Genomic DNA, 16,907 nt, shown 5'->3' with positions numbered 1-16,907 from the left:
TCAAACTGTCAAAAATTAAATATAAAGAAAACATATTAAAAGCAGCAAGGGAAAAACAACAAATAACACACAAGGGAATCCCCATAAGGTTAACATCTGATCTTTCAGCAGAAACTCTGCAAGCCAGAAGGGAGTGGCAGGATATACTTAAAGTGATGAAGGAGAAAAACCTACAACCAAGGTTACTCTACCCAGCAAGGATCTCATTCAGATTTGATGGAGAAATTAAAACCTTTACAGACAAGCAAAAGCTGAGAGAGTTCAGCACCACCAAACCAGCTTTACAACAAATGCTAAAGGAACTTCTCTAGGCAAGAAACACAAGAGAAGGAAAACACCTACAATAACAAACCCAAAACATTTAAGAAAATGGGAATGGGAACATACATATCGATAATTACCTTGAATGTAAATGGATTAAATGCTCCCACCAAAAGACACAGACTGGTTGAATGGATACAAAAACAAGACCCATATATATGCTGTCTACAAGAGACCCACTTCAGACCTAGAGACACATACAGACTGAAAGTGAGGGGATGGAAAAAGATATTCCATGCAAATGGAAATCAAAAGAAAGCTGGAGTAGCAATTCTCATATCAGACAAAATAGACTTTAAAATAAAGAATATTACAAGAGACAAAGAAGGACACTATATAATGATCAAGGGATCGATCCAAGAGGAAGGTATAACAATTGTAAATATTTATGCACCCAACATAGGAGCACCTCAATACATAAGGCAAATACTAACAGCCCTAAAAGGGGAAATTGACAGCAACACAATCATAGTAGGGGACTTTAACACCCCACTTTCATCAATGGACAGATCATCCAAAATGAAAATAAATAAGGAAACACAAGCTTTAAATGATACATTAAACAAGATGGACTTAATTGATATTTATAGGACATTCCACCCAAAAACAACAGAATACACATTTTTCTCAAGTGCGCATGGAACATTCTCCAGGATAGATCATATCTTGGGTCACAAATCAAGCCTTGGTAAATTTAAGAAAATTGAAATCGTATCAAGTATCTTTTCCGACCACAACGCTATGAGACTAGATATCAATTACAGGAAAAGATCTGTAAAAAATACAAACACATGGAGGCTACACAATACACTACTTAATAATGAAGTGATCACTGAAGAAATCAAAGGGGAAATCAAAAAATACCTAGAAACAAATGACAATGGAGATACGACGACCCAAAACCTATGGGACGCAGCAAAAGCAGTGCTAAGAGGGAAGTTTATAGCAATACAAGCCTACCTCAAGAAACAGGAAACATCTCGAATAAACAACCTAACCTTGCACCTAAAGCAATTAGAGAAAGAAGAACAAAAAAATCCCAAAGCTAGCAGAAGGAAAGAAATCATAAAGATCAGGTCAGAAATAAATGAAAAAGAAATGAAGGAAACAATAGCAAAAATCAATAAAACTAAAAGCTGGTTCTTTGAGAAGATAAACAAAATTGATAAACCATTAGCCAGACTCATCAAGAGAAAAAGGGAGAAGACTCAAATCAATAGAATTAGAAATGAAAAAGGAGAAGTAACCACTGACACTGCAGAAATACAAAAGATCATGAGAGATTACTACAAGCAACTCTACGCCAATAAAATGGACAACCTGGAAGAAATGGACAGATTCTTAGAAATGCACAACCTGCCGAGACTGAACCAGGAAGAAATAGAAAATATGAACAGACCAATCACAAGCACTGAAATTGAAACTGTGATTAAAAACCTTCCAACAAACAAAAGCCCAGGACCAGATGGCTTCACAGGTGAATTCTATCAAACATTTAGAGAAGAGCTAACACCTATCCTTCTCAAACTCTTCCAAAATATTGCAGAGGGAGGAACACTCCCAAACTCATTCTACGAGGCCACCATCACCCTGATACCAAAACCAGACAAAGATGTCACAAAGAAAGAAAACTACAGGCCAATATCACTGATGAACATAGATGCAAAAATCCTCAACAAAATACTCGCAAACAGAATCCAGCAGCACATTAAAAGGATCATACACCATGATCAAGTGGGGTTTATCCCAGGAATGCAAGGATTCTTCAATATACTCAAATCAACAAATGTGATACACCATATTAACAAATTGAAGGAGAAAAACCATATGATCATCTCAATAGATGCAGAGAAAGCTTTCGACAAAATTCAACACCCATTTATGATAAAAGTCCTGCAGAAAGTAGGCATAGAGGGAACTTTCCTCAACATAATAAAGGCCATATATGACAAACCCACAGCCAACATTGTCCTCAATGGTGAAAAACTGAAACCATTTCCACTAAGATCAGGAACAAGACAAGGTTGCCCACTCTCACCACTATTATTCAACATAGTTTTGGAAGTGTTAGCCACAGCAATCAGAGAAGACAAAGAAATAAAAGGAATCCAAATCGGAAAAGAAGAAGTAAAGCTGTCACTGTTTGCAGATGACATGATACTATACATAGAGAATCCTAAAGATGCTACCAGAAAACTCCTAGAGCTAATCAATGAATTTGGTAAAGTAGCAGGATACAAAATTAATGCACAGAAATCTCTTGCATTTCTATACACTAATGACGAAAAATCTGAAAGTGAAATTAAGAAAACACTCCCGTTTACCATTGCAACAAAAAGAATAAAATATCTAGGAATAAACCTACCTAAGGAGACAGAAGACCTGTATGCAGAAAATTATAAGACACTGATGAAAGAAATTAAAGATGATACAAATAGATGGAAAGATATACCATGTTCCTGGATTGGAAGAATCAACATTGTGAAAATGACTCTACTACCCAAAGCAATCTACAGATTCAATGCAATCCCTATCAAACTACCACTGGCATTTTTCACAGAACTAGAACAAAAAATTTCACAATTTGTATGGAAACACAAAAGACCCCGAATAGCCAAAGCAATCTTGAGAACGAAAAATGGAGCTGGGGGAATCAGGCTCCCTGACTTCAGACTATATTACAAAGCTACAGTAATCAAGACAGTTTGGTACTGGCACAAAAACAGAAATATTGATCAATGGAACAGGATAGAAAGCCCAGAGATAAACCCACGCACATATGGTCACCTTATCTTTGATAAAGGAGGCAAGCATATACGGTGGAGAAAAGACAGCCTCTTCAATAAGTGGTGCTGGGAAAATTGGACAGATACATGTAAAAGTATGAAATTAGAACACTCCCTGACACCATGCACAAAAATAAACTCAAAATGGATTAAAGACCTAAGTGTAAGACCAGACACTATCAAACTCTTAGAGGAAAACATAGGCAGAACATTCTATGACATACATCACAGCAAGATTCTTTTTGACCCAGCTCCCAGAGAAATGGAAATAAGAACACAAATAAACAAATGGGACCTAATGAAACTTAAAAGCTTTTGCACAGCAAAGGAAACCATAAACAAGACCAAAAGACAACCATCAGAATGGGAGAAAATATTTGCAAATGAAGCAACTGACAAAGGATTAATCTCCAAGATTTACAAGCAGCTCATGCAGCTCAATAACAAAAAAACGAACAACCCAATCCAAAAATGGGCAGAAGACCTAAATAGACATTTCTCCAAAGAAGATATACAGATGGCCAACAGACACATGAAAGAATGCTCAACATCATTAATCATTAGAGAAATGCAAATCAAAACTACAATGAGATATCATCTCACACCGGTCAGAATGGCCATCATCAAAAAATCTAGAAACAATAAATGCTGGAGAGGGTGTGGAGGAAAGGGAACTCTCTTGCACTGTTGGTGGGAATGTAAATTGATACAGCCACTATGGAGAACAGTATGGAGGTTCTTTAAAAAACTACAAATAGAACTACCATACGATCCAGCAATCCCACTACTGGGCATATACCCTGAGAAAACCATAGGTCAAAAAGACTCTTGTACCAAAATGTTCATTGCAGCTCTATTTACAATAGCCAGGACATGGAAGCAACCTAAATGTCCATCGACAGATGAATGGATAAAGAAGATGTGGCACATATATACAATGGAATATTACTCAGCCATAAAAAGAAATGAAATGGAGGTATTTGTAATGAGGTGGATGGAGTTAGAGTCTGTCATACAGAGTGAAGTAAGTCAGAAAGAGAAAAACAAATACAGTATGCTAACACATATATACGGAATCTAAGGGGAAAAAAAAGCCATGAAGAACCTCGTGGCAAGACGGGAATAAAGACACAGACCTACTAGAGAATGGACTTGAGGATATGGGGAGGGGGTGGGGTGAGATGTGACAGGGTGAGAGAGTGTCATGGACATATATACACAACCAAATGTAAAATAGGTAGCTAGTGGGAAGCAGCCGCATAGCACAGGGAGATCAGCTCGGTGCTTTGTGACCACCTAGAGGGGTGGGATGGGGAGGGTGGGAGGGAGGGAGATGCAAGAGGGAAGAGATATGGGAACATATTGTATATGTATAACTGATTGTTATAAAGCAGAAGCTAACACACCATTGTAAGGCAATTATACTTCAATAAAGATGTTTAAAAAAATAAATAAATAAATGTGGTGTCTTCTAAGCCTTTACACAGAAAAAAAAATAAATAAAAATAAAAAAATAAATAGAGAGCTACATTCATGGATTAGCAAACTCAGTGCTGAAAAATGGAAATTTCCCCCAAATTGGTGTATGTAATTTTAATCAAAATCTCAGCAGGATTTAAAATAAATCGACAAGCTGATTCCAAAATTTATGTGGAAACCCAAAGAACTCAGAATAGTCAAAACAACTTTGAAAAAAGTAGAACAAATATGGAGGACACAGAGCACTTGATTTCAAACTTACTATAAAGTTATGATAATCAAGACAGTTTAACACTGGCACAATGATAGAACTATTAATCAATGGAAAACATAGAGTGTTCAGAAATAGACTCATACACATAAGGTTACTTGATTTTAAAACATGCACCCAATCAATTCAATGGAAATAAACGTCTTCAGCAAATTGTCCTGGAACAACTGAGCAAATGTGTGGAAAATATGAACCTGAATCTCACAAAAATTAATTGGGTATGGAGTATAGCTCTAAATATAAAGATTAAAACTGTAAACTGTTTAGAGGAAAACATAAGAAAACATCCTCCTAGATTTGAGTGTAGACAGACAGACATCACACAAAAAACACTAAACACAAAAGAGAAAAATGAAATACATTGGACTTCATCAAAACAAAAACCTCCTGCTTATTAAAATATGTCATTAATAAAATGAAATGGCAAGCTACAGACTAGCAGAAAATAGTTATAGTACATATATCTAACATCAGAATTGTATCCAGAACATATAAAGAATTCACATCCATCAATAACAAAAGGACAAATAATTCAATGAAAAAAGACAAAAGACTTTAACAGATACTCGGCAAAAGAAGACATACAAATGGCCAACTGTACCTGAAAAGCTGGTCAACGTTACTTGTTATTTGAGAAATGTAAATAAAATCATGAGATACGCTTTCAAAGCCAAATATTGGAAATGATGTGTAGCTCTCATACATTGCTGGTAGTAGAATGGTATAACCACTTCGGAAAACTTGTTGGGTAGTTTCTTATAAAATTAAATACACACCTACCCTGTGATACAGTAATTCACTCTGAGGTTTTTACCACAGAGAAATGAAAATACGTACCAACAAACTGATTTGTATAAGAATGTTAATAGTAACTTTAAAAAGAATAGCCTCAAACTTGAAAAAACTCAAACGTCCATCAAGAAAAGAAAGGATTAAAAATTTGTGATATATTTGAACAATGGAATTAATATTCAGCAACTGAAAAGATGAGCTATGAGATAAGCATCAACACAGATAAATCTCAAAAACATTTTGTTGTGTGAAAGCAGCCAGACAGAAGAGAGTGAGCAGTGTGTCATTTGTGAGAACTCACAGAAACTGGCAAAACCAAAGGCTGATAGGTTTCAGAGCTGTGGTTGCTCACAGGAGATGAGGAAAGACTGCAAGGGGACAGGAGGCATCCTTCTAGGGTGAAAGAAAGGTTCTATATCTCAACTGAGGTGATGGCAACATGTCAAATATGTTTCTCAAAACTCATTTAAGGGACTTCCCTGGTGGCGCAGTTGTTGAGAATCCACCTGCCAATGCAGGGGACACGGGTTTCATCCCTGGTCTGGGAGGATCCCACATGCCGCGGAGCAACTAAGACCATGAGCCACAACTGCTGAGCCTGTGCTTTAGAGCCCGTGAGCCACAACTACTGAAGCCAGCGCACCACAACTACTGAAGCCCTCGTGCCTAGAGCCTGTGCTCCGCAACGAGAAGCCACCGCAATGAGAAGCCCGCGCACCACAACAAAGAGTAGCCCCCGCTTGCCGCAACTAGAGAAAACCCACACACAGCAACGAAGACCCAACACTGCCAAAAATAAATAAATAAATAAATTTATAAAAACAAAGTTGACTAAAGAGTTGAAGTATTTACAAAAAAAAAACCAAACTCACTTAATATCTGTACATTTTACCATAGATAAACTTTACCCCCCAAATGAATGGTAATCAAAAAAGAAAGTGAAATTAAATTAATAAACCACATAAAAAATAAGGGAGTAAAGCAGAATATGTATTCTTACTGTCATAATAAACAGTGCGGAGTAAAAGTAAAATTACTCATTTCTTTCCTTCAACCCTCTATTTAATTCACATCTCCTGTGATAACCATGGTTACCAGTTTGTTTTTCCTACATGGTCTAAAATATTTATTGTTTGTGGGACATTCCTTTAACATTTCCCCCCCAGTATAGCTTTTTTGTTAACTGTTATCTTATTTAGGGTATGCAGTTCTGGCATTGAGTGTGTGTGTGTGTGTGTGTGTGTGTGTGTGTGTGGTGTTGGAGTTTCTAGAGTATGCCCCTTGTTGGGCTACATGGGTTTTCCCATTTGGAGAAGAGCAAAAATAAAAAGCAAAATTTTAAGGTAAGCTAGACGGATACCAAGGAACAAACTTGAGAAGAGTGTCAGATGGAAAGTTCTGAAGATGGCAACACTGTCATGGTTTGAGGAGGAAGGATGGAAGAGGACAACTGGGTCAGGATCCCATTTCTGAACTTTAGGTAAATGTGCTATGGAGGAATTAGAAGGAAATGGCTTTTGGTTCAATCATTGAGTTTAGGATATATTTGTAAGTAAAGCATGTGTGGAATATTCAATTGCAGATCCTTGACATGTAGCAAGGTCCCGGTACTGTTGGACATTTCAGAAGAATCTAAAATGGTATTCTTAGTTCATTCCTGCTCTTCAGGGAGTGCAAGTAATGAGCAAGAAAAATAAAGGATCACCATATGGCTGTCTTGTGAGCCTGGGCAGCCTTTTATGGGCTCTGAGCTCTAGGAGCTGCCCTATGTGGAGGGGAAGCTGTGCCGGAAGACTAAGAGACAACTGTGGTCTAGAACAGACAGCCTTGCTTTGTGCCACTAACCCTGGCTTTAGGTGATTGGAGGAAACTCAGTGTCGCCCCATGAGCGGCTCAACTCAATTCAATCCAATTCATTTCAATTCACTTAATTAAATTAAAACAGCTTACTTGGTCGCTAACCGTGTATTGCTATGATTAGGAACGTTCTGGGATTTCACTGGCCAACACAATAACCATAACCCCACATGTGGATATTGGACCCTTGAAATATGGCTCGTCCAAACTGAGATGTGCTCTAAATATGAAATACCAGATTATGAAGATGTAGAATGCAAAAGAATGTAAAATAGCTCATGAATATTTTTTGTTCATACAGATTATAGGTTGAAATGATAATATTTTGGCAATATTACATTAAATAAAATACTAAAATTAATTTTCACCTATTTCTTTTTTTTAAATGAGGCTACTAGGAAAGTTTAAATTACATATATCGCTCACACATTTGTGGATTGCATTGTATTTCTGTTGGATAGAGCTGTTCTAGGGTATTTTGGTGGGGAGAAGAGATCACTACAAGTACCCAAGCAGTACTATAGGCTAGCAAATTTGGCCCTGTAGGACCTTCCTAAGGGACATCAAACCTAAACCACTCACACAAATTCCTTTGTTCTGAAAACAGGGAGAGGCTACTTGGGACCACAGCACCTGATTCTTCACCCCAACGCCACCTTCCTGAACCTCCTGCAATCGCTGGGAGTTAGCGTGATAAATACATTTCTCTTGTTGGTGCAAACAGATATTTACATGGAAATACTAAAAACAACCATAGATTTTATTCCTCATTTGGCCCTAAAAGACAGAATCTTCTCAAAAGTATTAAACACCTTTGAAAGTTAGTATGGTTTACTGTAGAAAGGACTAAATTAAAAACACTTGACAGATATTGCTAGTTAAGTCAGGAGCATGAAGTAGATTTGGCAGGATGCAGCCTGTGATGTTGGTGGTAATTGATGAAAACAAAAAAATGACATATTTGAAGTGGTATCTGTAGGCGGTACCTGGGAGTGACTGTGGTGCCCCCAAGAATGTGGAAATAAAGGAAATATAATTACCTTCTGAGAGCTCACTATGAAAGTTATGCAGACACCTAAAAAGCAGGGTCCCAAATTTACATGCCTATGGTGTCCATGTGGGTAATAGAAATGAGAAAATTTAGCCTAACTTCAGGACTGAGATTTAATTCCCCATTTATAGAAGCAATCAGAATTCTGTTCAGCTAATCTGGGCCTAGCATTACCAAATCTGATTTTTAAAGAGATACTTAGATTTTTAAATGATGGCTACTAAATTTAGAAAAATTAACCACTTTGAGATATGAATCAAATTAACTCTGGTCTTAAAATCAACAAACAAATTTCCTTTGTTTTGCTGTATTTACTGAACCTTTGGATCACATTTTTAATGAAAATCTGATGACACTGAGAGAATTAAGTACCATTTACAGGCACTGACCATAAGCCAGACACTAAACCTTCTACCGCAGTGCAAGGTGGTTGTTAGGATGAGAGCTTAAATGACTCCCCGGGTCACAGAGCCAGTGCCACTACTGGGATTCCAACCTCCCTGCCTGTTTCCAGCGCCTCTGCTTTGTCACTCCAGGTACCTGGGAGCTGGTTAGGGTGCTGGTGAATGAAGAATTTCTAGATCCCCCAGTGAGAGTGGATTTATATTGATGCACAACCTACTGGCCCTCTCTGTTCCTCCTACCCCGCAAACACCTGAGTCCGGGGTGAACTTCTGGGTCACTATGATAGTTGCATCTGTCCATGTAAAGTTGTCAACTGGAGTGCTGGCAATCCAACTCTGTGATTTTGGCTAATCCAAGTCCATCCCTGAGAGATGGATCTGCACACTGAACAATAAGTAATGGGTTTCTGAGCCTGGGAGACTGGCGGTCAGATCAGGCAATGCTTGCTAGAAAATGTCCCTGGTGAGCCCTCTGGGAAACAGCACCTGGTTTCTATCAACAATCCCCCCTGTGTAATGACTTCAGCAGAACTCAGTTTTCAGTAATTTACAATTTCTTTCTTTATAAATTTATATTCACAGTAAAAAAAGCTCGAATAAAGCTAGTTTCATTGTGGAAAAGAAGCCCAACCAAAGCAGCAAGTACAGCACTCTATTTAAGTGGCTTTAACTTGAGCTACATCACTACTTTGAACCCAGGAGCTGCACGAATCTCTCCCTCAAGGTGTGGATACCTTTGCAAAAACGGCTTCTCTCCAGAAGCACCTTAACCTACTAAGGGCTTTATACTTATACTTTCACACGGAAAACGTGTCTTAAAACAATCGCTTTCCAACGGAAATATCTGAACCCAACTGAAAAACCCAAACGGAGGCTATGGACAGGTTAAAATATGACAGGAGAAATCAAGAGACTTGTTAAAGGAAGCGGGAAAGTTTGTTCAAGTGGCCAAGGAAGTGGTCAAATACCATTGTGAATGAAAGTGGACAGAAGGTCAGCCTCAGCCTCCCCAAGAAAAACCACTGCAGTTCACCACCCGGCTGGCTGGAGAGCCCAAAGCAGACCTCTGTGTCGGAGAGGGTTTTGCCCACAAAAATGATTGCATCTTTTGAATGAGTTGTTCGGCTGCCTTAGTGGAGTCTAGTTGCTGCACAGATTCTGAACATTGTAGGTTCCTCTTCTCCTGATATATTTTATTCCTGGAAAGCATGTTATAGAAGTGAACTGACAGAGGCAGACTGAGAACACACTATGGAATTCAAGTCCAAGGTCATATTTATCCAATGACCATAGCAGAAGGCACTGCATGAACAGATGTAGGGAATTAACATAAGACATGGGATTCAGGGCTTGTCTAGACTATATATTGTGGAGGGTTGGCTGAGTGTCTAAGGAATTTACGAAGCCCTCTTTTACTACTGGTGGATCTTGACTTACTTTCCTTACTAGGCAACTAACTAAAATTAGGTCATCTGATATGAATTTGGAAATAGCTACAAGTCAGAATTTTACGATAGAGTATTTTTTTCACGTCATTAGAGAAAGTAACCCTTGGCAACAAGAGATGATTTGTGGAAGAGGGAGAAGATAAAGTTCTCTGAGTTCTTTACCAAACCTTCAAGCCAGACACTTTCTCTTTCTTTTTACCTTTTCTCAGAGGTCCCGTGAAACCAAGAGCCAATTTATTTCTGTGGATTTTTGGAAAACTGGTATTGAGAGTACCATCTGAAGTCAAACTGTGTCAAGGGGATGGCAGTTAAGTCTAGATTCATAGAGTTTTGACTTAATGCCTCTTTTTCATTCCTTATTACACACCCGATATGTCTTCTAATTAAATTATTAAAGTATTAAATTATTTAAGCATCACATCTCCCTATGAGGTGGTATATCTCATTTAACAGGTGAAGAAACTTAGGCATAGATAAGTTATACAACTTACTCTAGATTAAAAAGCTAGTAAGTGCTCGTGTTGGGATTAGAAACCAGGCACCTGCCCTCAAGTGCAGCTTCAAGACACTACATTGTCTCATGTTGGGCAAAGAACTTTTGGGGGATGAGTGTCCCAGAAGAACCAGAATTTAAATTCTGCCATGAAGTCAGGAGGGATGTGGGATCTCCTACATCCATACTGTCATTTGGCTGTAGCAGTGGGACCTGAAAGATGAACTCCTGAGAGTTGCTTTGCTTGAGTCTCTTGGTGAAGGACAAGGGGTTCCAGGAAGTTTTTGGAATTTATTCAATTTTAATATTTGATAATTAGCTCCCACACTCTCGCCTTTGCAGCTGGTGCTGTACAGTACACGAAAGAGAGACAGAGGATTTCTAAGCACTCACTGAAGGCACCATTCCTCACCATATTTCAAATTCCATATTGGTGCTGTTGATGTCCGGGTCGTCAAATGCGCAGGTCAGCAAGTGTTGGGATCCATCCACTTCCAGCTGACTGTAGCACGAGAATGAGTAGTCATCCATTTCTGCATCGTCAAAGTCTCCTGGGAAAGAACAAACCTACAGCTGTTAATGAAGCAAATAAGTGCATCTTTTTGAAATCTGGAGGGACTGATAAAATGGCAGCCTTCTGTGGTGGACATAAAGGAGTGATGATTGTTTATCTAAAGAAGGAAGGCTCAAAGACAAAGACAAGAAATAGGATTTCAAACAAACAAAATAACAAAACCAAAACAAAACTTAATGAGCACAGATTTTTTTCTAATAGAAAAAAACTCATCACAATTAATAAATAGCCTCCTAAGATCTCTAAATATCTCTGCCATTGGGTTAGTGCATTGGAGGTCTAGAATGAGACACTGAACACACACTTTCTTTTATATAAATGGGAATTTCTTTTGTTTGTATACATTTCAAATGAGATACTTTATTATTTATGTGCTACCTAATCTAGACTTGGGCTTTATTACTAATCTTCATTTATTCCTTCCCAAGAATTTTTTTTTGAATGAAAGAAGGTGATAGCTAACTTGCATTCAGAAGTTCACTTTTTTAAAATGGTAGCTTTCCCTTGCCTGAATAGGCATCCTAACTAAAAGTACCACTGATTATCTCCATTGTGTGAATATTTATATAAGGCAACTTGTCTTAAGCTACTAACTGAGGCAAACATGATTAGGAAAAATTACATGACAGGACTCAGATCTGGTGGGCCTTCCCATGAATCTTATAGATACTATTTCTGTGCTTATACAACCTTCTTTTAGAGATACTGCATTTTCTAGACATTAGCAAAATTCTGGAAGTATGTGGGGAACCAGAATTTTTTTGCCACCACTTTTGGAAAGTATTGTCTGTCAGAGATAGTATTTGATTTCTTAAGCTGGGTTGAGGCCCTTAAGATTATATATATATTTTGTGTGTATATTTTACAAAATTTAATAGAGAAAATTATGTCAGCAAAATACTCCAACTGGGATCTGAGAAAATCCAGAGTAACAAAAGCCATTCTCAGGCTGAGTGTGAGCTATGATTGCTTCAAAGTCCAATGATACTAGAAATTACTTTGGCCCACTGATACTAGAAAATAGATGCTTTAAATAGGATAGACAATATACTAAAAATCAAAGCCCAGTTGAGTGTCCTGTAGGCCATGGGATTACAAGCAGCATTCACTTTACTTCAATAACCCATTAGTTCTATGGGAAAGTTACTAAAGCTGGTTGTGAGTGGATCAACCAGTTGAGAGAAAGGTCGGTCCAGTCAAAGTGACAAATCTCTAAAAGCCACATCTAGATAAGAGCTGTGTGCACTGCTCTTTCTGACTATACCTAGAATCCATCCGGCTCACAATTCTGCCACCAGCAAAGACTCCTTATGTAATTTCAGAAGGGTATGGCCCTCTTATTAATGACAATTTTGAATAATGAGGGGCAGTCCACCATTTAGGGCTCGCATTTCAAAACATATTCATTCCTAATCTTACAGAGTGAATCTAGTCCCCTAATTGCTGGCACATTTCTTGATGGAATGGTTCTGTGTGGCTTTAGCCTGCCCTTATATGGCAGTACTCATGCTCTCTTAATGTTTTCTCTTCTTTAGAACTTCCACCAATCTTGTACAACAGAACCTACATTACTATTTGGATTCAGACATCTGTGGCTCATCTTTCTCTCCAAAATTCTTCAACATACAACGTAAGCCAGAGAGAGCAGAGTCTAGCAGATGCCGGGTATTAACAGAACAAAGCACTCCCGCTATCCTTAGCCAACCAATCTGGCAAAGTGAGTTTGCTGTATATCCTTATACATTTTATAAAGCAGTGGCCATTTACAATAGCCAAGACATGGAAGCAACCTAAATGTCCATTGACAGATGAATGGATAAAGAAGAGGTGGTATACATATACAATGGAATATTACTCCACCATAAAAAAGAATGAAATAATGCCATTTGCAGCAGCATGGATGGACCTAGAGGTTAAGTAAGTCAGACAGAGAAAGACAAATATCATACGATATTGTTTACATGTGGAATCTAAAAAATGATACAAATGAACTCATTTACAAAACAGAAATAAATTCACAGACATAGAAAACAAACTTATGGTTACCAAAGGGGATAGTAGGAGGTGGGGGGAGATAAATGAGTTTGGGATTAACATATACACACTACTATATATAAAGTAGGTAAATAACAAGGACCTACTGTAGAGCACAGGGGACTATACTCAATATCTGATAGTAATCCACAATGGAAAATAACCTGAAAAAGAAAATATATATATATATATATATATATGTATGTATGTATAACTGAATCACTTTGCTGTACACTTGTAACTAACACAACATTGTAAGTTAACTATACTTCAATAAAAGAGAAAAAAAGCAGTGGTCATACAATTAAAATGGCCATGTTTTGACAAACAGCTCATTGGCTCTTTAGCAGGTGTTACTAAGCCAAGTTGCTTTGTATACAAGAAAAATTCTCCTCAATAACCTGCAAAATCGCATGGCATTTTACAAAGAGAATGCTATACCTGCTCTAAGCTTAGTTCAGCATCATATACACAGTGGTTAAGACCTCTGGCACCAGAGCTGAACAGATGTGGGTTAAAATCCTGGCTATTCTACTGTGTAGCTGTGGTCCTCCTTCAGGTTATTCGACCTTTCTAAGCTTCAGAGTTCTGATATTTAAATTCATGTTATCATGAGGAATCATTGAATAAAAGTATACAAAGACTTCTTAGAACACAGTAAGCACTCAATCAGGGTTAGCTACTTTATCACATGTTTTTGAGAAATAAGTAATGAAAAGGTAAAATAAGAATTCTAATTCTGAGAATATACACGAAGCATTTGGGGCTCCTTTGAAAAAGAGTTCTCTGTCAAAGGTGTTATTATGACTATGGCTTTGAAATTACATAGAGCTTTTAACAGTGAGTTAACCTATTATTTTTAAAAAACTCATTATAAAAATTAGGTTTTTTGAACTATGTATTATAGACAAGGCAGTGTGGTTTAAAAGCTTCCTACTGAAAGGGCTTAGTTGATTAAAAGTATAAATGGTTTGGATTTTTAAAAAGTATCCCTTTCTTCTCTTGATCACTCTTGTGGTTATCAGAGAACTAACTTATCTTTCAACAAACCACAGCTGATTATTTTGAATTCCTGACACCCCAAACCAGGAAGTATTTTGATGTAATCATGTGGATGGGTGGTTACAAATCTCCTAAAAAACCCTGAAATTTAAAAAGTTGAAGTGAAAACTCAGCTTTCAATTAAAATTGTTAATTTCTTTTCAAAATAATACGACCAGCAGGGAGAAATAGAAGGGATATACTATACTCCAAAGAGTAAGATTTATGTGTTACGTGCCAAGCATCTATCTACAGACACAAGACAACATTTACCATGAAATAATCATCATTTCCCACAAAGTGATTCATTTATGGTCACACTGTGAAAAATGTCAACCCTCTGGCAAGTCCCTTAAAGAAAATATTCTAGGGATTTCTATCCTTAGAAATTACGTGACTTAAGATATCCAAGTTGAGTCATTAGGCTGATGTGTTTGATATCTTCGTTAAGCAAATACTTTTTAAGTCTTAAAGTGAAAGCGTTTAATTTTCAGGAGCAATTTGGTGGTCCAAGTTTCCAGGTGGCTCCTCTGGACTACTTCACCTTTGTGTACGGTTCAGTTGTAATTACAATGGATTTACAAAGTAGGCAGCATCTGCCTCTAGATAATAAGTATTTTAAGGATCCCAAAGATAATTATTATATGATGGTAAAATTGTTGACATGGAGACAGTTAAATATATTTCAATGAGAACTCGCTCAGATCTTAACCCTATTCAGTTATTCACTAAGAATACCACACAACTCTACCAAAACTAAAGTATTTTGAAGAAATTTTCAAATATTTATTAAATGTGTACTATGTTCTAGATGCTAGAGTAGGTGCTGAGGATATAGCAAAGGTAAGGGCAGACAAAGCTGTTGTTCCTGGATATTATTTTATCTTGAAAGTGAAGCTTTCAGAACCTTCTAAAAAGCTAAACAAAACAAAATGAGCTTCATTTCTTGACAAGGAAAAATTACCTTGAAGATTCTCCAACAAGCATAACCAGTGTGTCTCTGTGGGTGTTCTTTTCGTAAGAGCAGAGGCATTGACCAACATGTAAGATCCACATTGGGAGAGTCAAGTGCACCCCTTGACAATTCTAAGCCTTTACAAACCACTCACAGTGTTGTCCCCAGGCCCTCTGTCCTGGTGGTTAGAATGCACAAAACGACTGACTACCTGGCGAGCCCTCAAACTCCCTTCTAACCCAGTGCCCCACTTTGGTCTGTTAGGGATCTGAGCAACCTGAAACAGATGCTAGAGATCATCTGAAATCCTAAAGAAAAGTTAGAAATGACTCACCATTCTCTGCATAGCCACTTTCTCCAGAAACAGCTTGAAGTAAATAGAAAACCATACCCAAGGCAATACCTAGAGGTGTCATTCTGAGAGAGAAAGAGAGGAGAGAGCAGGCGCGTGAGCCTATGTGTAGGGAGGAATGAATGAGAGAGAGAGAGAGAGAGGGCAACTTAAATCTACAGCTTTAGGGCTTTATACTTGTTTAACCACAGGGGGGAAGTATTGGGGGAAGTATAAACAGCCGAAAAGAAGACAAGTGCAAGAAACAGGAAGTGTGGGTAAAAGGAGTGTTGCTATAAGCAGAAGTGGAGGGAAGGAAGGGATGGAGCCTTTGAGATGCTTGTACCTCTTTGGTGTCCCTGGCAGCCCCCAAACGTACTGGGCTTGTTTCAGACTAAGGGGGTGGATTCAAATCCAGGTTCAAACTAGCTTAGGCCTGCTTTAAAAGAATCATGAGACAAAAATCTAAACTGACAAACTTATCCGTTGCATGTCTGGGGTGAGTTTTGCTTTAAAGAAAGATTCTGCACTTAATGAAGTCATTTATTGCAGGTATATTTTAAATTATCTACCTCTCATCTCAGAACATACATGCTAGAGAGCTCCACAAGCACAGTAACTATTCTGTTTTGTTCTTTGTGTATCCCTGGTGGTTACTGATGCCTCACCCGTCATAGTAGGCATTCAAGAATTATTTGTTTAATTTAGGAGTTGGCAAGCTATGGCCTAGGGGCCAAATTTGGCCTACCACTTGTTTTCGTAAGTAAAGTTCTGTTGAAACACGTCTGCTTTGGGGCTGCAAGAGCACAGTAAAGTCGCTGAGACAGAAACCGTACAGCACACAAAGTGTAAAATCTTCACCATCTAGCCCGTTACAGGAAAAGACCCCTTGTTTAAATAGTCTTCTCCATGTATGTAAAATAGGATTCTATTTGTGAAAATCTGATTGCCGCACTGCTTTGCAGCAACATACGGTACATGCAGACCACACTGGTACCTACCTATATGGGGCAGAAGCCTGAGACAATGACAGAGGTCACTCAGACTCTCCTTAAACTAGTTTGTCCATC

At 38.0% G+C, this 16,907-nt stretch overlaps 1 protein-coding gene across 2 annotated transcripts in view; it reads right to left on the bottom strand.

Moving 5' to 3' along the window:
• Window positions 1–15,922, bottom strand: part of IL7R (interleukin 7 receptor) — a 33,872-nt gene extending 17,950 nt beyond the window's left edge. For both annotated transcript variants that reach the window (XM_059916237.1, XM_059916238.1), the window contains exons 1-2: window positions 15,841–15,922; window positions 11,315–11,453 (exon numbers count right to left, since the gene is read on the bottom strand). In XM_059916237.1, the coding sequence (XP_059772220.1) occupies window positions 11,315–11,453; window positions 15,841–15,922 (221 nt within the window). The remainder of the gene's footprint in view (window positions 1–11,314; window positions 11,454–15,840) is intronic.
• Window positions 15,923–16,907: the final 985 nt, after the last annotated feature.

The sequence above is a fragment of the Balaenoptera ricei genome, chromosome 3 (assembly GCF_028023285.1).
Source record: "Balaenoptera ricei isolate mBalRic1 chromosome 3, mBalRic1.hap2, whole genome shotgun sequence".
Classification (NCBI taxonomy): Eukaryota; Metazoa; Chordata; class Mammalia; order Artiodactyla; family Balaenopteridae; genus Balaenoptera; species Balaenoptera ricei.
The sequence above is the reverse complement of the archived record's forward strand: the minus strand, read 5'-3'. Positions and strand labels throughout refer to the sequence as shown.